The sequence below is a fragment of the Acanthopagrus latus genome, chromosome 23 (genome assembly GCF_904848185.1).
Source record: "Acanthopagrus latus isolate v.2019 chromosome 23, fAcaLat1.1, whole genome shotgun sequence".
Taxonomy (NCBI): Eukaryota; Metazoa; Chordata; class Actinopteri; order Spariformes; family Sparidae; genus Acanthopagrus; species Acanthopagrus latus.
In genome coordinates this window covers 12,442,314-12,464,357 of record NC_051061.1, presented here as the reverse complement: position 1 = coordinate 12,464,357, position 22,044 = coordinate 12,442,314, and the positions used below count along the sequence as shown (strand labels likewise).

At 40.7% G+C, this 22,044-nt stretch overlaps 2 protein-coding genes across 3 annotated transcripts; both read left to right on the top strand.

The window, feature by feature from the left end:
- The first annotated feature begins 130 nt into the window (after positions 1-130).
- samd9l (sterile alpha motif domain containing 9 like) lies at positions 131-10,966 on the top strand. Of its 2 annotated transcripts, none has more exons than XM_037088623.1 (4): positions 131-486; positions 3,162-3,220; positions 3,634-3,692; positions 5,307-10,966. In XM_037088623.1, the coding sequence occupies exons 3-4, from the start codon at positions 3,689-3,691 to the stop codon at positions 9,917-9,919; spliced, it is 4,617 nt and encodes a 1,538-aa protein (XP_036944518.1). In that variant the 5' UTR covers positions 131-486; positions 3,162-3,220; positions 3,634-3,688; the 3' UTR covers positions 9,920-10,966. The 2 variants fall into 2 exon arrangements, with proteins under 2 accessions (XP_036944518.1, XP_036944517.1); XM_037088622.1 differs by having other exon boundaries at positions 5,304-10,966.
- A 901-nt stretch (positions 10,967-11,867) lies between these two features.
- gaa (glucosidase, alpha; acid (Pompe disease, glycogen storage disease type II)) lies at positions 11,868-21,643 on the top strand. Its single transcript, XM_037088624.1, has 19 exons — positions 11,868-12,841; positions 13,236-13,387; positions 14,047-14,212; positions 14,404-14,500; positions 14,622-14,741; positions 14,903-15,021; positions 15,667-15,798; positions 16,006-16,116; positions 16,201-16,314; positions 16,412-16,496; positions 16,766-16,883; positions 17,722-17,855; positions 18,031-18,182; positions 18,324-18,472; positions 18,554-18,695; positions 19,461-19,559; positions 20,045-20,209; positions 20,381-20,533; positions 20,677-21,643. Exons 1-19 carry the CDS (start codon positions 12,329-12,331, stop codon positions 20,740-20,742), a joined length of 2,787 nt encoding a protein of 928 aa, XP_036944519.1. The 5' UTR covers positions 11,868-12,328; the 3' UTR covers positions 20,743-21,643.
- Positions 21,644-22,044: the final 401 nt, after the last annotated feature.

The window sequence follows — 22,044 nt, the reverse complement described above, 5'->3', positions numbered from 1 at the left end:
CCTGATGCCCCACCCTTCATACTGCCTAATCTCATGTTTCATTAAAACTGTAAACGCCCAGTGACTTGGCATTTTCCCCTGTGGTTAATGCTGATAGGTGTCTCACCAGAGTTATATAACACGGTGTGATGGTGGCGCTCAGATCATCCCTGCACCTTTTCTTTCTCTATCTCATTAACTCTTCCAGTCCAAATGACGAATCCCTGTTTTATGTGCGTGACTCACTCACGTTTATCTGGTGGAAGCTGAAACTGCCCTGTTTCCAATTTTCTCAAAATCGAAACTTGGAGGTACCGAGCATGCGCAGTAGCTCCCGCTCTGCAGAGTGCTCTCAGATGACGGGGATCTGGTAAAATGTCGGGAGCTTCGGCGTTTTGCTCCCACAGTCTCTGAGAAATTTCACAGCTGGTGTCGTGTTTTTTTATTTCATTATTTTAACCCAGACGATAAAAAGCACAAATGCCGACTTCTCAGCAGCTATCCAAGGTAAGAACAATGTTTTTTTAGAGAGTTTATAGAGAGTGTCGCCCACAATTTCCTGTGGCTGGACCGTGTTAAAAAACAAACAAACAAACAAACAAACAAACCTCTATTTACAACATTTAGACCAAATGAGTCGGGTGTTATGGATGTCTCAGTGTGTCTCGGAAGGAGGTAATTTTTTATGGTAAAATTAATTTCAGATGTGAGACATTGTGCTTCGACAAACTGTGTGAACTCGGTCTCTCTTGGTGACAAAAAGAGGATCTTTCATTTTAAAGATATCAGTGATTCCTCACAGGTCCACACCCTTCTTTCTTCTTCCTTCCTGTCCTCCACATTAAGATCACAGTGAGTGCATGGTACCTAGACTAGCGGTTTCTCAACTGCACACTGGTATGCTTTGGTAACCTGCCAGTTTAAGGTCTAAATTACATAGGCCCACCCATAAATAGTGATGTGAGAAGTTGACCTATTCAGATTTTCACTTAAGTAAAGGTTGCTCAATGCCACAGTCCGCAAGTAAAAGTATTTTAATCTTAAGTAAAAGTCTCCTTTTAGAGAGGTTGTAGCATTAGAAAAGTACATAAGTATTAATTTGAATAAAACTTTATTATATTCTACAATTGTTTTTTGTACATTTGTCCTTATAATCTCCCAAACACTTGTAATAATGTTCAAACCCAGAGAAATAAGTTTACTCCAGGTATGTTTCATCTGGCTGTGTACCCTACCTGCAAGACGGGGGAAGTGGGCCAATTTAGTAGCTGGAGTTTTTAAATCCCCTGTATGCCCTACCATCTCGGCATTAAATTATATTGATTCCACTTTCGAGTTACAACGTGCCAGTATGCGCACTAGTTTTCGTGGGTCTCATACAGCAGAGCGCGTAAAACAGACAATCGAGGAGATGCTGAACTTGTGAGGAATAGACAAGCAACGTGTCCATGTCATTTTACGTGACAACGTAAGGAATATGAAAAAAGCAGTGGATAATATGGAGGTACCAAGTGTTGGCTGCATCACGCACACACTTCAGCTGGCTGTGCATGAGGGTCTGCTGTCACAGTGCAGCGTCACAGACTCACCTGCTAACACAAGGAAGGTGGGCGGCCAATGTTGTAATAGCATATGCAGAATAAGAAAGAGCCATATGAAAGTATATACTTTAAAAAATGATTAATAGAGAAAATATTATTTAAGGCTAAGTATCGGATTGGGATTATATACCAGCATTTATTAGATATTAAAGGACTCGATTCAGGGTAAAAAAGAACCTAATTGGGACATCCCTAGTCAATAGTACACTAACATGAACTGTCCAGAGGAGATTTTTAGAGGATAGCTCAAAGAGATGATAGGAAACGGGATGAGTGTGAGGTGGACGACACGCAGCAAACTCTACCAACGGAGTTAACGGGCACCCCATAAATCCACTTTTTAATCCAAAAACTTTGAAAGTATCTCTGAGCTCTTCTCCCCTCAGTAAATCCAGATCAGAGCAGACTCTGAAGTCACTCCAGGTGTTTCTTCTCCAGAGGGTCTGGCTCCACACTATACTCGTTACAATTATACCACTTCCCTGTGAAATATAGTAGAGGAAAAGTATAAAACAGCATAAAATATGGATACCCAAGTAAATTACAAGCACCTCATGGAGTGGAGTAAATGTACTCCACCACTGGTTGTAGTTATGTAAGTGTACCTAGGAAATCGTTCATGCTTAGGTTTGCCTTGCAAATGTTTGGGAACCACTGAACTAGAATAGCTAACTATCTAAACTACTACGCTACTTAACCGACCTGAGCTGTAGATGAGACAGAGGTGCGCTCACATCCCGACTCACTTCCATCCTGCATCTATTTGAGCTTCGCGTGCACTTTTTTGCCTTCACCCATCTTCTTTTTTCTATTACCATAAGGCACATGTGAGACGCATGTCCAGGACTCACCTGTGATATACTGTGTCCTTTCCACACACCACTGCCATAAGGTCTCCACCAGATGCCAACAATAAAAATCCTTGATGTACAGTCTCTCTTGCTTTCTCTCTTCATCTCTTGCGTGCTGACGTGTGTCCTGTAGTGGGAGGATGATTTTCTTGAATGACCCAAAACTTTCTTATTTTTGATCAATAATATCATATAATAATTTCTTGTAGATTTTATTGCATGATAGGAAGGACAGATGAAGTTGTTTTTCTTCTTCTTCTTTTCTTTCTTGATCCTGGGCTATTCATAAAAAGTGTGTCGCCGTCTCAGCCTCAGACGCCCAGGCCTAATGATGCTATGGCTATAACTGATACATTTACGTTTAAGAATGACTTACGTTGAAGTGATTAAGAATCACAGGCTACATGTTAAAGAGTTTGCTCATGGTGATAAACATAATTGTCTGTCCATCTCTGCAGTTTACCTGAGCTCTATGGATCTTTAAACCTTCTTTTAAGTCATATTTTTTGGTTCTTTGACCAATAACTTTACCTTTATTGTTAACTCAGTGCTCTCGTAGCATTTTATTTTTGGCTGCAGAAGGTTGGTGATTTTATCAAAGCTCTACAAACCAACCATGAATCTAAAAATTACACCAGTAATATTGTGAATAATAGGGTGTGGCACATTTCTAATCTGTAATCAAGATATCAGTGGACTGACAGTAACTCAGTGACATTGTCTCTTGCAGATGGAAAGTAAAAATAAGTCATCGCTGATGATGTGAGGAAAGGACACAGTATATCACAGGTGAGTCCTTTATTCAATACTTTAAAGGTAGTGTACTAGTTCGAACTTCGCATTTAGTAAAAGTACACAGGTTAGGTAAATAGATAGAGAGAAACAAGACACTACAGATCAATCTATGACAGGATCAGACCAGCTGCGACCCCCGTCAATATATTCAAGTTATGGCATGCTTATATGCTTATATGTTCAATTAAATTAGAAGTTATAGTTTACAATTTAGTTTTCTGAAATATAAACTGAAAACTTCAGAATAATATACTAATGTATTAATGTGTTCATCACTTTAATAGGTTACAGGGGAGCTCATATTATTTGCTCAGAGGTTAATAATTAATTTTCAGTGGTGTTACTGTGAAGCTGGACATGCGTCTCACAATGGACTGACTGTAACTGTGTAACATTGTCTTTTGCAGATGGAAGCTGAAAATAAGTAGTTGCTGATGATGTGAGGAAAGGACACAGCAGATCATGGGTGAGTGGGGAGACAAGTTGGTTTTCATGAGATGCCCTTTTTTCAGTATTTGAAGGTAGTGTTGTAGTTTGAACTGAACTATCTGCATTTAGATAGATAGACAAACAGGCAGACAGATTTGATTGACCCCATGTGAAATATTTTGTCAGAGATTGGGAGAAAACCTGAATTTCCAGTATGCAGTCAAAAAGGGAGGTGGGCAGTAGAGTGACGGTAGGCTTGATGGATAGGTCAGCAGTGTAGCAGTGAAAAGAAACATCGCATTTTCTAAATATAAGGTAAAGCGATAGAAAGTCAATAATAAATATACTGGAAGGACTGTGATTTGAAGTTAAGTTGAACAAACTGGTTGCAGCCAGAAAAGTTGGATCTGAACCAGTGAAGAGAGGTGCCATTTGCTGTTTTTTTCCATTACATCTGCCGATCAGGCTTAATGTAGTTTGACTCTGCACTGCAGCCTGGCATAGCTAGGGATGTTCATTTCCATCACAACTGGGTTACCTGCATGAAGGTGTGTCTTAAACCAATGATGCACTTGTCCCAGTCCCCGCCATACTCTCGAAGATTCACCTCTGACAAAATGGCTTAATTCAGTTACAAACACATTTAATTTACAACAAGTAGCTTTAATAAAATAAGGTTATTAAGTAATTTACAAGCTTTTATTATGAAGCAGCATTACAGGAAACATGGCATTTTCACCAACAGTAACTAAACATGACTCTTGATACAACTTAAAGCAAACACAATTAAATGGTTAAACACAGCAGATGTTTTAAGGTACAAACAGTATGAGAGAAACTGAAGAGATTCATTTAGAAGCCTTAAAAGTACTGAGCTTCACACAGACTTTTAAAAATGTCTTTTTCTCAGGTTTCCTTCCCAGACATCAGTTCAGTATCAATTTTAGGGGTAGACAGGCATTTGTTATGGGTTGGTCACAGTCGCAAGACGTCACCCCGGCCTGCTTGGAGGTGGGGTGGCCGCAGCTTGTACCTTCTCCAGAGCAGGTCCATCGTTTGCACAGTAAAACTAGTGATGGAAAAGCAAATCTGAGCAGTTTGGTTTGACTTGCTACAAAATTGCTACTGGAACAACGGCAGTAGTTCCCAACAGAAGCTAACCTTCCTCGGGGCAGATGGTATGTTTGATGGTGTCAAAGGCTGCACTCAGATCAAGGAGCTCAAGTATGATTTAAAGCCCACAGTCAGCTGCCATCAGCAGATCATTTGTGATTTTTACCAAGGCTGCCTCTCGTCTTTAAAAGGGGGAAGATTAACTGAAATTGTTTGAACAGATTGTCAGTCAAGTGGATGTGAACACAAGTAGCTTTATCAAGCATTTAAGAAAAAAAAAAGTTACATTTGAAATTGGAACCTGCACCAGGGTTCTTTAATATTGGATTTATTGCAGCTGTTTGGAGTGATTATGGAACAAGACAAGAAGTTAGAGAAGAATGTACAACATAGGAAGTTGGAAGGTAGTGATATTCTTGGTAAAACGCTGGTTTGAAATGGAAAACGTATAATATGTGTGAATAAGAACTATTGTGCTTCTTTGATTCTGATCAAACATATTGCTTTTTTCTTCTTTATTTTCCTGACTATACAGCAGACAAACTTGACCAGTCACCCAAGAGCTGGACTGAATCTCAAGTAAGCACCTGGCTAAGATCTATTGGAGTGAAGGAGCAGTACATAGAGAAACTCTATGAGGAAGAAGTAGATGGACGTATCCTTGTTACACTGGATGTGGCCTTTTTAAAGACAGAGTTTTGCATGAAATCAGGGCCTGCTCATTATATAATTCAAAAGAGAGATGAGCTCATCAACTCCAAGCAAAAGTCTCAAGAGAAGAAAAAGTCCACCAAAACTGAGTTGGAGCAGAAAAATAATCAGAATCAGTGTCCTTCTACAACAAGTGAAGGTCGTCCACCGCATATGCCTGGAAGAGATCAAGATGCTATAAAAGAGAGAGAGAGAGAGTCAACATTGAAGGAAGACTGCAGACCACGACCATTTGATCAAGAAGGGATTGATTTCATTTATGTAAAGCACCGAGTCCTGCAGCCCGAATCTGGCGCTTTTAACCTGACAGCTCCATGCCATGAATTTAAGTCTTTTTCTGTAGCTGCTGGTTTGGATCGTACAAGACTCCAAGCTAAGTTTGCCAAAGAAGTCCTTAAATTTGCAACTGGCTGTATGAATATCAGAACAAATGGTACAATACACTTTGGTGTGATGGACAGTAAGGAGGATGCAGGATATGTGCATGGTGAGATAATTGGTATCCCTGTAAAAGAGAAAGACATCTATGTAGATGCTCTGGACTATATTGAAAAGAGCATCTCTTCTGACAAGGAGCATGTGCGCCAGTGTGTGCGGCCACCAAGGTTCATTGAGGTTATGGATCAAGAAAGCACAGAAAAGAGGTACGTGGTTGAAGTTGACATTGTGCCTTTGTTAAGTGTTGTAAAGAGCAAAGTGTATGCAGTCCGCCTGCCAAACTTCAAGGAAGAAACGAACAAAGTAGAATATGAGAAGGAGACTACTCTGCGGAGGGTGGGCTCAAAAACAGAGCCGGTTAGTGACAAAGACCTGTGGGACTTTTACCAGCGAGTGAAAGACCGGGATGCCTTAAGAGAAGAAGCAGAGAAGAATCAGTTCCTCAGTGCCCCAGACTTCTGCAAAGACCTTGGAAGAAAACTCACAATGCTGATGACAAGTGGGAAGAAATTCATGGAAAAGGAGAAATGGTTCATTCTCGTCACAAACAGATTTAAACCTGAAGACCTCTGCAGCATTGACTGGCTGGTTAACATGAACATATTCTGTGTGTTTGACTTTGACCCAGACTCAAAGGTATCAGGTCTTTGCAGTAAATACCTTGAGCATCATGTTGCAAACATGCATTCTTTGCAGAGCTATAGAAAATCAGGTGACATGACCATCAAAGAATTTACAATCGACCTGCATCTGTTTGAGCAGACTAGCTGGATCTTTTGTAATGGCCAGACTGATTTCAAAGGAAGTGAAACACCATGTGATGAAATGACTTGGATCAAGACAAAAATGACTTTCTTCAGTGAAGCTGTGTCTTTGATTTGTAAACAAATCTTGCCAAAAGGGACTTTCCAGGTCCTTTTCCTTCTCACATCACCAGTCGAAAAACCACTCTTGCACACCTTTTATGAGTTTTTCAGAGACATGGAAGGCCATGAAGACATCATCTGCATCTGTGAATCACAGAAAAACTTCCAGAAGTGGCAAAGCTTTGCAGAGGGCTCATGTGGAACAGAAACTGTGAACAATTCCAGTGTTGTTGGAATGAAAATGAGTCACATTAATGCAACTCTGCAGCTAATACAACCCGTTAAAGCCTGTGCCAGCAAACACTTGCCAATCTTTGTGAAAGGGACATGTCTTCTTGAAACACAGGTGGAGGAACAGATGTATTCTCTGGAAATTGTGACAGTCAATCATTGTGATGAAACAAGCAAAGACTTCATCAATGAAGAGAAAGAAAACATTGAACAGCAGTTCTACCATGGTGGGAGAGTGAACTGGCTGAATTTCTGGCTTGCTGAGCACAAGTATGTTGGTGAGGTCATCGAAAGAGATGCTTATCATGAAGTTTCCAAATTTCTCAATGATGCTTTGAAATGGAACGCAGATGAAACTCCAGTGAACAGTATAAACATCTACCATCATCCAGGAAGTGGTGGAAGCACTGTGGCGAGACAAGTGCTGTGGAACAACAGAAGAGATTTAAGGTGTGCTGTTGTGAAGCCTTCATACCCAGCTGGTGTTGTGGCGCAACATGCAGTTGAACTAAGAGAATATGAAGAAAAAGATCCACACAGGTGTCTTCCTGTGCTGCTCCTCATTGAAGACTCAGAGAAAGAATATCTGGATGATCTCAGGAATGAACTCGAGGTTGCTGTTAACACCAAAAGAATCCAGTTTGGAACTCTGTGTTTCATCCTGTTGAGCTGCAGACGATCTTATGATCCAGAGAGGAAATGCAAGGAGTCTCCATTACAGAATGTGTCTGTCACTCACAAACTGTCTCCTCAGGAGAAGAGAAAGTTTTCTGGAAAACGACAGACGCTTGAGGAGCGATACGAGCCTGATTTCATCCTGACATTTGTTTTGATGAGTGAGGAATTCAATGTAGATTATGTTCAACAGTTTGTGGAACATTTGCTTGAGGGCATTGACCGTAAATCTGTTGTCACTCGCCTGATTCTCTATGTAGCACTGCTGAACACTTACGTTCAGAATTCTTTCATTTCTCAATCCCATTGTGAAGCTCTGCTTGCTTTAACCATTCACTTGGAAAGGTTTCACCAGCATGAATTTGAGAAATCACTCAGCCCTCAGGCTAAATTAGTCTTCTTGCACCTCAGAGATGACAAGACACATATCGAATCCATCAGAATCATCCACCCACTTGTTGCGAAGGAAATTCTCCTACAACTTTTGGGGAGCCGACAGACCCAAAGCAGTTTGGCCATGGATTTGCTCCATGAGAACGTGCTCTTTGAACACAGATTTGGAAGGGACGAATATCTCTCATTTTTGAGAGCACTTTTCATTCGGAGAGCCAGAATAAGCAAAGGGGACAAATATGATAGTTTTTTCTCCCCTTTGATTGAGCATGTGTGTGAAAATGAGAAAAGCCCAGACAAAGCAATTGAGCTACTCCAGGAAGCCTTCCAGCGTTTCACTCAAAATCCATTCTTTGCACAACAACTTGCTCGTCTTCATTATACTTATGAAAAGTTTGAAGAGGCAAAACACTGGGCAGAGACAGCAGCTAAACAGCTGCCCAACAACTCATACATACTTGACACAAAAGGGCAGGTGTACAAAAAATGGTTTCAAGCTAAATACAAGGCCATCGAAAATGACAACAAACCAAAGACAGCTCAAAATACAGCAGGTGCTGTGGAGACTGCACTCAAAGCCATTGAGTGTTTTCAGGAATGTGAGAAAGCAGCTGAGGCAGATATGGAAACCATGAACAGTTCAGGGTTTTTCTCTGAAGTTGAGGTTGGATGCAGCCTTCTCAAACTGATCACTTCATTGGATGTTTTTGCAAACAGAGCCAGTGGTCATTCAGAGTGTATGAAGTACCTGTTAACACCAGATTACATTCCAGAAGGAGTTGAAGGTCCCTGGGAACCATTTCATGGCCATTTGAAAAAACTTCACAAGACAATGCAAGATGCTTTGGAATGGATTTCAGAAGACCTCAGTTACTTCCAGACGGACATTGGTGCAGATGAAGAAGAGACCCCTGAAAGTCCAGAAGAGAAGATCAGTCATCCACTGACATGGCTGGCAAAAAAATCTTCAGAGTATGGGAAGTACTTTAGTGAATCTTATTTCACTGCACTTCTGAAAAAAGGGCAGTCAATCCCAGCCAATCTCACTCCATTCCAAAAACGCATGATCATCTGCCACCTGGGTGGGGGGAACGTAACATCCATCCTCTCCAAGCTAAGTGACCAGAGGGATGCAGTACATCTATTACAGAGCATGCTTTCTCTCTACCCAAGCAATCCAGTAAAGGCCAAATTTGGTCAAAGGGATATCGTCAATTACATAGTAGCCCACATTTCTTTGAACTGCTTGTCACCACAGACTCAGAAGGTCACTCCTCTGAAAGATCTGCAGGCACTTTGCCGTCAGTTCCCATCTGATAAAAGGAAATGCTTACCAAGTGCCCTGTTCTTGCTTACCTTGTTATTCTGGCCCGAGGATCATGACACAGCACTTGAGAAAGAAACGAAATATGAAATTGTGCAGTCGGCTGTTGAACATATGGAAAAAGGCTACTGGACCAAGAAAAAGGACCTTCCTCCGAGGAGAAGAAGAATTTACACTCATTTCTTTCTGGGCAATGGAAACGGATTGGACAAATTTGTCCACAAGAGAAAGTTTGAAAGCGTCACAAAGGGGATCTCAGTCTCTGAGAAACGTATGAAATGGTTTAGGGGAGAGGCATGGAAAAAGCCAGAGATTGCTAAGATGCTGAAATGTGTTTCTGGATGGACTGAAGATGGAGCGGTGTACCTTGAGGGTCCTCAGAAAAAGAAGTTCAGTATTGTGCCTCTTCATGTACCTTCAGTGCCTCATGGTAATGAAAACATTACATTCTACCTGGGGTTTACATTCAGAGGCCCTGTTGCCTGCAACATTGTTGTGAAAAGTTCTTATTGAACAATGATCATATCACTTGCGGCTGTATGCCAGCACTTGACTGGTATCCAACTCATTGTCAAGAGCAAGAACAGATCAAGATGAATTAGTGAAAGACACAAGCCTTCCTTTAACAGTTGTCAAGCAGGTAATACATGTAAAAGACAAAACAAAAAATGTACAGTACAGGATGTTGACTTGTAAGATGTAAGATAATTTGATAGTTTTTATACATCTATATATAGCTACACGTGTTTGTGTAAACAAGGACAAACTACTTTTTTATGTATATGAAAATGGACTGACGTGATTGACTCTGGATTCCCAGGCTTATAACAAAAAACTATAAACTGAATTTCCTACTCTTGAGCTCAATGGTTCCCAAATAGAAACTTTACTTTCCTGTCTACACCTGTATATATTACCCTTTTATTTTCATATTGTTTGTCGATCAAGTTCAGTCCCACTGCAATTCACGTTTTTTGTAGATCTTTTTTTATGTACTGACAGTTCTTTATTTTCTGTGATGTGTAGTAAAGTTTTTTTTTTACATTATTATGGAGAAGCATTTGATCATGCAAAGTATTCTTAAATATATGTAAAACATGTATGCAGTTAACTATTTGTTTCTTTAATTTAGTTTTTTGTTGTCTTTCTGTGAATACACTGACCTTTCAAGTTCAGATGGACCGCTGTTCACATTTCTTGCAGATTTTTTTTTTTCTTACACCAACTCTTCTTTATTTTCCATGATGAGTATGACATGAGATGGAGAAAGAAATGGAATCAAATGCATCTATGTTCATGGGAATTGAATCAGTGTTCCACTTTCAACAATAAATGTATTAAGAGCTGAACAGCAATTGTACAGTTACACTATACAACACAAATAGAGTCAGTCAGGCTGTTGTGCATGAATGTGCTTTATTATTTTATATAGTTGCACTGAATGGGATTTGTGATGATTAAATATTTGAGCATATGTGAGTGTAAACATTTGTGTTCTTAAATATACCTAATATATGTCACTTAACACAATGAATCTTTGGATTACTTTCATGTTGTCATTCCTTGAACAAACTATATCAACACATTATATCAACACATTCAACTAGTGGTGAGGGTCATTTCAGAAGATATGAGTTCAAGTTATAACTTCAAATTATTGCAGTTGAAACAAAATTCTCTGTAAAGTTGTGCCATAACTGCTTTATTATCTTTTTATTTTACACACATGAGCATTCAGAAGAGCTTTGTCTATTCGTCTCGTTATTATAATACTAGATAGGTATCAATATTGTTGGAGCAAGACCATGTAGCTTTATAAATTATGAAATGACCTGAAAACCAGTAAAAGTTGTGCAAAATGATGGCTGTCTGATTTCAGTTAAAGTTTAAAGAATAATGAACTAGGACACCAGACTTTGTGATGAATGTATTTTCAATGCAGTAATATAAAGTATACTTAATTTTGAAATCTAAAAGTGATTGAACGACTTTTAGGACACAACATATATTCAACATGTCACCAAAGTTGATGTTTGTGGTTTAGATTTTGGTTGAACAAATCATACAGTGTTCTGTTATGGTGTATGCCTCAATTTACCTAGTAGGGGGGAAAAAATGATTTATAGGTGTTGACTGTTCAAATAGTGTTTATTAATGTAGGTATTTTAGAATGAAGCATTACACACTTCTAGAGCAACAGCACAAAAATATGTTTTAATATTTTAGTCTGATATAATGGACACTACATTACAGTGGTAATTTCTGTATCAGGAAATTAAACACAAAGATCTGGATTTCATTAATTTTGACAGCAATTCTTTTTCTAGCCTATATACTATTTACATTGAAATATTAATATTTATGACTGAAATAATATGATTAACACGTTGTTTTTGTTGTTCATTCAAAACAAACAGTAGAGGGGAATGGAAGAGAACGAGCAGATTTTGAGCAATTTTGTCCTAGTAGGCTTGCCCTAGTTTGATGTTAGCCTTGTTAGACTTCCTCGTCGTCTTCTTCTACAGACATGTTATTTCGATGTAGTCACTGAAAGTCTGCTCGTTACGCTGCCTTGAACAGAAACTATGTTCTGTGACTGCTCGCTCGTTATTTGTTAGGAGGTAAATGCTGACTAATAGCTCCGACAGTTTACTGTTCGTTAGCTAACTGCTAGCTAACAGCTAATTCAGCCATAGACATGAATTCGGACACCACTGAGCTAGCTAACGGTAATGTAAAACGGTACAACATTCGCAAAATGAACAAAACTGTGAGTTTAAATGCTGTATCATTAGCTTTATGTTCATGATGGACTTCTGTAAATAAGTATAAGTTATTTTGCTACTGAATATTTACACCAGACGAGTCATAAGGTGTTTAATGTAGAGCTGACCTGAAGTGCCCTCTGACCTGTCATGAAATATGGGTCAACTGTCTAGCTTCAGTGTAGTTTTGCTCCTCCTCGCCTTTGTTTTGTCAATATGTGTGCACATGAACCACTTGTATAACCATCAGGCCATACTGGTTAGATCAGTCTATGATGAGCCAAATAAAACCAACGTACATGAAAGGCTTGTTGACAATAATAATAATAATACAACAAAGCCAGAAAACGCCCAAGATGGTGATGTTTCCAGAGACATTAAATGCACCATGGCCCCAGAGAGTCGGTTTGACTGCGCTAGGGACCGGCTTCTGAGCCAGAGAGAGTGTGAAGAGAGGGGATGCTGCTACGCCCCTCTGCCTGGTGCAAAAGGACCACCTTGGTGCTTCTACCCCAGTGTGTACCCTGGCTACAAAATGGGTCCCCTCACACCCACCACACGGGGCCAGGCTGCCACCCTGACTCGTGCCACCCCCTCCTATCTCCCCAGAGATATCTCCGCTCTGCGCCTAGAAGTCATTGAGGAGGCTGCAGGCTGCTTACACCTCACTGTAAGTACACACAGTACTCAGTTTATAATACTGCAACCACTGAAAAAGACAGATTAAACATATTGTGTCTTTATTGTCTTTTGTAATGTATAGTATGATAATTTAAAATTATGAATTCTCGATAAATTGGCTCAAAAAATCCCTGAAATATACTTGTAAACAGTGACCAAACTGGCCAACTGGAAAATGTTTGAAAAATGTATATGTAGCACTGGATGGTAAGAATTTGTGGTAAGTTGTAAGCCAGTGCTGGTTGGGAATAGATGTGTGAATGAGACTTAAGGTATTCATTCATATGTATGAGATTCACATATGGAGCCCCTAACTATTCTGTACACGCTGTTCATCGGGAAGCAAATGTAAAAACCTGAACTGACATCTGTCCTCTCTCAAGTTAAAGGATCCATCATCTCAGCGATATGAAGTTAAGCTCCCAGGTGGTCTCCCTCGGAGCAAAGCTGACACTGTAGATGCCCTCTATACCACTGAGTACCAGTCTGACCCATTTGGCTTCATAGTGCGGCGGAAATCTAATTCAAGAGTGATGTGAGCTTTTGATTAATTTCAAGTATGTGTAATGCACATGTGAATTAGTCAGCTTGTGACTAGTTTGACTGTTATTGTCCCATTTTGTTTCTGGTTGCATCGTGATCACAAATCGTACACTGCAGTTAATACAGTTTAGTTTTCTTTTAATTTGATATTAATAATATGTATTGTGATGCCTATAATTTCCAACATTTGTAACATAGTATTTAGCACCACTGGTCACCTCAGTGTATGACCTGCACTTTCATGAATGTGTTGCACCATCATTTGTAGCAGTCTTAAATAAGGCAATCGTCGACCATAAGGTCTCCCTGCATAAATAAAGAGTAAATAAATGGTCATTATTGTGTTTTAAATCCATGATATTTCCACACACTAGCTACACTGGCTAAGGAGTAATTGGAAAGATGCCGGCTCCCTCTTGTGGCAAATCAAAATAGATGCAATCCATATTGGACTGTACATTATTGAGCTAGACAGCTTTTTTCAAGTCACTCGTGAGGATGTTCACGATTGTCACAATAATGATAATATGTAGAATTAATGAGTGTTTTTATCATGAACCACAATAAAATCTTTTATCTTCCTATCTCTTGTAGTAGTTAACACAACAACTTAATAATAATAGTGCATGTTTGTTTGTCCTGTACGTCCAGTATGAACACCACGGTCGCTCCTCTGCTGTTTTCTGACCAGTACCTGCAGCTGTCCACCTCACTGGCCTCTTCCCTTGTGTCTGGCCTCGGGGAGCATTACACCTCCCTCCTCCTGGATCTGAACTGGACCTCTCTGACTCTGTGGAACAGAGACATGGCTCCTCATGTGAGTTTATCGCAGTGGATTGCAGTTGCTTTTCGTTTATAGCACATTTAAACATCCTGAAAAAAAACACCTGTTAACATTTAAAATCAAGACGTCCCGGCCCAACAATCCTTACTAAGCTTCGGTTATGTCCTACCTCTTTCCTGTTGTGTGTTCAAGTTGTTAATGTTGACACTTGTTTTTGTCTACAGGCCGATGCTAACCTCTATGGCTCCCACCCGTTCTACATTGTACAGGAGGAGGATGGCCTGGCACATGGAGTGTTCCTTCTCAGCAGCAATGCAGTTGGTACCAAGCTATCTGTTCCTATACACACACATACACACATCCCATTTTTCATGCAGAATTAACATTTCTAATACATGAGAATGCTTATTATTGCTGAATATCTACCCAAATGTCTCTGTAGAGGTGATGCTGCAGCCAACCCCTGCTCTCACCTGGGTGGCTATCGGAGGAATCCTGGACCTGTACGTTTTCATGGGTCCTGACCCTCAAAGTGTTACACGGCAGTACCTGCAGGTCATTGGTACGTCTCTTCACTCTTTTTATTTACGGCATTTTCAGGTATCAAAAGCAATCAACAAATGAACATGGCAAGAAAAAGACATGTAGTTTTTTCACACATATGAAATGTCATTATGTGTGCTGGAAAATGGTGCTAGTGTTTTTTGTGTTGTCTTTCACCAGGATATCCTATGATGCCTCCCTATTGGTCTCTGGGCTTTCATCTGTGTCGCTGGGGTTACACCACCACTAATACAACCCGCCGTGTGGCACAGCGCATGCACGATGCTAAATTTCCTCTGGTAAATGAAATATTCACAGAGCTCTTTAATATAGAAGTTAAAATTAGAGCATACATGTTTGTTTGTTTTTTATATATGTGTATTTATTATGTAGTAGGGATGTCACAAGTTTAATTCTAAATCAGAAATCACTGTACGCATTCATTTGCAATTATTGAAATCAAAAGCCAGCACTCAAAAACAACACTTGTTACACACACATGGTGCAAAAAGTGGGGAACTCAAGTTGTTTTTGTAAAGGAGACTTCTGCCAACTATTGACTCTTCTTATCTGAAATTTTCCCAGTTCCTAACTGAATGCTAGAATATTATTTTTCCGTGTTAAAGAAATTATTCAAATTGAGATTATGTGGCCTTAGTGTGGTATATTAAAAAAAAAAAATGTATGTAGCCTGTCCTGGTGAAGAATTTGAAAATGTAAATGACGTTTGTCATTAATAATCTGTTGATCTTTACAAATCAAAACTTTGTGGTCTTGATGGAGAATTGATTTATTGACTTTTTTACCTTAAATATACCAGCTGGAAAAATCATTTTGTAATCTGAACATTAAAATGTGAATAATGTAAACGTTTCACTTGTCATCCTCATCAGTACTGGACAATGCTGCTTGACGCATTAAATCACTTTGTTTCTCGTCATCAGGATGTGCAGTGGAATGATCTGGACTATGCAAATAAGCGCAGGGTATTCACCTTTGACCCCTGGCGATTTGGGGACCTACCCGAGATGGTGGAGGAGTTCCACAAGAGAGGCATGAAGTACATCCTCATCCTGGTGAGACATCTTTAGGTTTAACAGACTGATGAGGCCGATTCAACAATTAATTCAAAATGGGAAAACATTACAGTGCATGTGTTTAAAGTGGTTGTAGTGATGTGTGAACTGAGCATTAACAATGTTTTATCCAGTAGATGGCAGCAAAACTTTCTTAACTTTATTTGTTGACTGACTGACTTATGCTCTACTGTTTTCTGCCAAAAGGACCCGGGGATCAGCAGCACCAGCCCCCCTGGAACTTACCCTCCGTTTGATGATGGACTGAAACGCGATGTTTTCATTAAGAATGCGACAGGACACATCCTTATAGGGAAGGTGAGACACTTTTTACGGGGATGTATGCTTTTCTTTCCTTTTGTCAGGTGCTTATGTCATGCATGGCCCTTACTGTGTATCCAGGTTTGGCCTGGACCGACAGCCTTCCCCGACTTCACCAACCCAGAGACTAGACAGTGGTGGGAGGACTGCATCAGAGACTTTCATTCTAAAGTGCCTGTGGATGGTTTGTGGATTGTGAGTATTTTTGTACATGGACAGAGGTTATGTAGCCAACCATCCTAGAATAGAGAAGAACTTCTCCTTGGTTGTGTTTCTTCCACGTTCCACACAGGATATGAATGAACCAGCCAGTTTTGTGCAAGGCTCAGTGGAGGGTTGTCCTGACGGTGATCTTGAGCACCCGCCCTACACACCCAGTGAGTGTACTGGATCAGTGTTGCATTTAAAGGCATACAAGCATTATAGGCTTTACATTTCTAATCAGTTTCTGTACATTCAACAAAAATATAAACGTACCACTTCGAAAACTCACTGTACACACAAAAGACTTAATACTCTATAACTTGTATTGCCAAAGAACTACATAGTTTAACAAGAGAATTAGCCTTCTGCGTGCACAGTTTGGGTACATAACATATTTCTTTAATTAGTGGCCTGCATGTCTCTCTGATTGTCATACAAACAGGGGTGGTTGGAGGTCAGTTGAACTCTGGAACTCTTTGTATGTCGGCTCAGCAGAAGCTCTCCACTCACTACAACCTGCACAACATGTACGGACTGACAGAAGCCTTCGCCACGCACAGGTAAGACCGTGCTGCGATCAGATGCAATTGTGCAGCCCTACAATAAGGCAAAAACAGCAATTAGCAAAAATGACAATTTTCTGCAAGCCATCAGCTGTCTGGACACTGTGATGAAGTCAGACCTTTTGACATCAATTGACAGATAAGTCAGGCAAGATTTCATCACCTGTTCATACGGCTCTTGCTAGAATAGATTATAATACAATATCTTTATTGTCTATTGTACAACACAATAGAGTATGTCGCTTCAATTCTCAATGCTACAAAAACAATGAATTGGTAGCAACAGATAAACAAATTAAAACGAATAACAATAAAAGAGCAAAAAGGTAACAAAAATGATAAACAGTGTCCAGCAGCCATGAAGAGTGCAATAGATCAGATTTCCAAAGAAGCAACTTACCCCTTAAGTACAAAGATGTGGATGCAGAGACTTCATATAAACACAATCAGGGTGAATACATCAATTTCTGACAACTGAATAACTGAATAAAATATCCAGATAGTAATAAAGAAGACAAGATAGAGGACCCCTGTGTAGACGGTTCATCTAAAGACAGTCAAACTGTTTTTAGGGGAGTCTTCAGAGCAGTTGTGTCTAGGGTGGAAGCTAAAAAAAGTATTAAAAGTAGGTCAACATCGTTGCAACAGGTCAGATGAACAAAACTCAGTGTGAAATAGTGGTGTAAGGTTGTGGTTACACTACTGCTGTTAGTATGAACCGTTTTAATTTTGAGCCCAGTGTGACACCACAGAACGTATGGGCCAAGTTGATCTTTGTGCTCTTGTTATTTGTGCTGTCAACCATTTTGACCCCGGGGTTGGCTTCCATCCTCAGCGCTCTTATGAAAGTACGAGGGAAGAGACCCTTCGTCCTGTCTCGCTCCTCCTTCTCTGGCATCGGACGCTTCTCTGGCGTGTGGACGGGAGACGTCAGGAGTGACTGGGAGCAGCTTCAATACTCCATCCCTGGTGAGAAGATGCTTGGAGGTCGTGATGCTGTTTTGTTTGAAAGCATGTGATCCTTTAGTTGTTATTCAGTTTGATCTAGTTTTTCTGACAGGACTGTATGTGACGGATCTGTTTTTTTGAAGCGACCACAGATCATCTGACTGACCTTTCCGACTTGTCCCTCCCACCCCCTCAGCGGTGCTGCAGTTCAGCCTGTTCGGGGTGCCTCTTGTGGGGGCGGACATCTGTGGCTTTGGAGGCAACACCACCGAGGAGCTGTGTGTACGATGGATGCAGCTCGGGGCCTTCTACCCATTTATGAGAAATCATAATGACCGGCAGAACGCTGTGAGACATAGTCAAAGGGGTCGACTCTTTATGTTTTTTTCCACTGCGCCTAGAGCAGTCCATCTGTTTCATGTATTATGAATAGAAGTAACTCTATATGTCCTCATTGTCTGTGTGTTTCTATTTGTCTGTGTCCTGCAGCCTCAGGAGCCCTATATATTTGGGCAGAAGGCCCAGGCAGCCATGCGGAGTGCATTGAACCTTCGCTACTCTCTTCTTCCATTCCTCTACACACTCCTCCATCATGCACACACTTCTGCTGACACGGTGGCCCGGCCTCTCTTCATGGAGTATGTGTCCTCTCCTCTCTGTCGTCTTAAATTGAAATGAATACAACCACATGCTTCATATTCTACAACATTATCTTTTAGGTTTCCCGCTGACCCAAACAGTCAGACCATAGACCGACAGTTCCTGTGGGGGAGTTCACTTCTCATCAGCCCAGTTTTAGAGCAAGGGGTGGAAGAGCTGGCTGCTTACCTGCCCCCTGGCACTTGGTACAGTGTACACAATGTGAGTTACCAAACCATGTTCCCCACTCTCACAAGTCCACTGGCACACAGGAGCCTTAAGGGTGCAGTATGTAAGAACTGACCACCTGTTGAAATTACACTCTCAATCAAATAGGGGCTCATTTGTTCAGTTAGACTTGCAGCTAGCAGTCCTGCCCGGGAGCTCAGTGCAATGGGGAAGTTTTAGTGTTTGAGTAGGAGTTTCAGTCCGACTTGGGAAGAGGCTAGCATGCTAAATTAAGTCGATGTGTCCGCATCATATCAACACTTAGACAAAACTGTTATTTTTTACATTCTGTTCAAGAATTTTAGTTCAGTATTTTCAAGTTCTTACATATTGCACTTTCAAAGGTTAACTATGGTTTTGCTGAGAGCGATGTGTTGTCTCTGGGCCAGAAACAGGGACCTTAGTCTTAGAAAGAGGGCAATCTCTGCGGGGATTCTTTTCATAATCTTGTCAGACAGAGGCCATTTCAGTGGACGTGCTTTGATGGGGCACAATTGCACAGTTGGTCGTTGCTTTGCAGCCTCTTTCGCAGATGCTTGTTGAAGCAATCTCACTCAATACTGGACCAGTTTCAGAAATTGTTGTCCCCAATAGACAGTTGGACACAAATACAGAGAAAATATAATAAGGTACAGGTTAAAAAAAAAAATCATCACAAAGTTCAAATCAGTTTTTGTTTGTTTACTGTTGGGTTTGAGGCTTTTATGTCGTGTGGCATGATTGAAGTTGTCCCCTGGTTGTCTGTGTTTTGTGCTCTAGGGTCAGCCTTTCTACAGCAAGGGTCAGTACCTGCTCCTGCCCGCCTCTCTGGACACCATCAACGTCCATGTGAGGGAGGGACACATTATCCCCCAGCAGGTGAGTATCAACTCTGGACAAACTGTAAATGTGCAGCTCCTCATTTTGCTGAGTTTGGCCCTTTCTGTATCAGTTTTGGTTCAGTAGAGATGAATTATTAATAGAATGTTTGAGGATGGGCAAAATTCATAGTACATAATTGAAACAGGTAAAACAAGTATGTGAAAGTGCTGTTTACAATTTCTACTTCTACTTAACTTAATCACATATGAGGCCAGCATAAAATAAACAAGTGTATTACATCACATTACTGTCATCAGAACAGCACATCTGTGCACACTTTTAGGCTTTGTCTGATGATCGATTCATTGTCAGCCTCAGTTTTCAGTGAAATGGCTGTGAAGTGGAAGATCAAGTGTTGTCAACTATCAGCTATCAACTTTTGTGACATTCTGACTGATATCTTAAAGTTGAAACGTAGCTGAAACACTTGATTTCATCATTATTTTCCTCATGTTTTCTTTGATCTGCCGTTTCCTGTGAAGGATCCAGCTTTGACGACCACAGCCTCACGCAGAAATCCTTTCTTCCTGACGGTGGCACTGTCAGCAGGCGGCTGGGCCCGGGGCGACTTGTTCTGGGATGACGGGGACAGTCTCGACACTTTTGAAATGGGAAATTATTGTTACGTTATCTTCATTGCTGGACAGGTAGGGACGACACGAGTGGTATTTGCACTGGGAATGTAGAAGTTTTGCATTTTACCACTTGATTTAAAGGTCCATTTATTAAATGATATCATTATGTTTGAATGCGATCTTTTGTTCTGACACATTTAGACAAAAGGGAAAATGATAAAAGCTCCTTAAATTCTTCTCTAGTCCCAGGTGGTGAGTGATCCTCTCAGGCTGAATGGTGCTCTTGACGGTCTGGTGCTGGGAGGGCTGCAGGTGTTTGGGGTGCCCTCGCCACCACTTTATGTGTTAGCCAATGGGGACAAAGTCAGGGATTTCACATACCGCAGTGACACCAAGGTGAGTTCAGTGTGACTCAGCACCACTTCCTCTGCTGTTTGTCTTCTCAGAAAGACACTGATGTCATATTGCAGATTAGCATCAGTGTGTTTGTCTTCAGTTTTACTCATCATGTCTACTGCTGTGTCTGTCTCCTCCCTCAGGTCTTGACAGTGACCAGCCTGGCTTTGCCCATGTCAGAGGTGTTTACAGTCCAATGGGCTCTGTGATGCACTGAACTTTATTACCCAGGACCCTTTGGGAGCCTTTGGATTGTTCACTGCTGATGATAATTGCCAACTGATTTTTCCTTGAGCCGTCCTAACCATCCCAGGACTCAAGTCACACTTAGCGCTTGCTCTGCCTCTTTGTCCAAATCAGAGAGTGGATCTTTGTAAGCAGCAGATTTTATAAAAAAAAAGGTGGTGATCACAAACAGAGGGAGACAATATCTTGATGTATTATTTTTTTTCTTGCCAGGCCATTTTTTGCTGCTAGCTGCTACACTAACTTGAGAAAACTTTGTATTTTTGAAATCATGTTTATGTGTCTTTGATACCAAAGTGCATTATGTTGTGGAATTTCGGCTCACTTGACCGTTCTGGAGGGATGAAGAAGACTCGGTGACACCGATAGCTTAGATATGAGGTAGTTTATGAAGTGTGTGCTGCCATGACAATCCTAACCCGTCTTCCCCAAGTGTCCAAATGATATGTTACAGCTCCAGGAGGCAGTGCTTCCATACATGGGTATCTGTTTAATAAAGTAGCAAGGGGGGTGATACAGAATCTCTCCCCTTTAGCCAGAGGACTAAGAGGTAAAGTAGGTCAGAGACACTTAGTCTGTAAACATAGATACACTGAGGGCCTCCTTACGAGGTCTATGCAAGCAGTTAGCTTAGCCTTGGCTTGGTTCGTCAGATATCTGTTCTGTAGACATATCTACTGTAGCTTTGAGTATCTAGGCGACAGAGACAGTGAGTCAACTCCTTACAAGCAATTGTCACTATCAATATCCAGACTTTAACGTCTGAACAAAACACACATGACCTCCTATTGTTTGGGGACATACTGTCATGGGAGAATCATATTTCTTCCCCAACACATTATAAATAAAAATAATGAAAACAGACACGTTTCTCTGCGGTGCTCATTTGACGGTTTTCTTATTGTTTCCAATGATTTGCCTGAGTTGTTGCAAATATGTCTTCAGAAGCGATGTTGAGTTCTTTCACAGATGTTTTATTTTAAATTATTTTCTCAGTTCCAAGATAGTTGTGATCCAACCCACTAGTACTGAGAACTCGTGTCATAATGCAGTAATGACCTCTGAGTAGTCATGGGTCAGAACGTCAACATGCTGTTGGTCGGGCGTTGCAGCTGGTCTGATCCCATTGCAAGATGACCTGTAGCTTTTCTCCTTACTAACTTATATATTACTTTTATGTAAATAACAGTTTGACAAAATTTGAAAAAGTGTTATTTGGCAACAAATGCATGAGGCGAATACTGTGGCTGTATTAGGCCTCCAGC

What these genes read in the sequence shown, in the direction of transcription:
- gaa (XM_037088624.1), top strand. Translation starts at nt 12,329, where the DNA reads ATGGGTCAACTGTCTAGCTTCAGTGTAGTTTTGCTCCTCCTCGCCTTT. An exon ending in ACAGAGACATGGCTCCTCAT is followed by an intron (nt 14,213 to 14,403) that starts GTGAGTTTATCG and finishes TTTTGTCTACAG; the next exon opens with GCCGATGCTAACCTCTATGG. An exon ending in ACGATGCTAAATTTCCTCTG is followed by an intron (nt 15,022 to 15,666) that starts GTAAATGAAATA and finishes TCTCGTCATCAG; the next exon opens with GATGTGCAGTGGAATGATCT.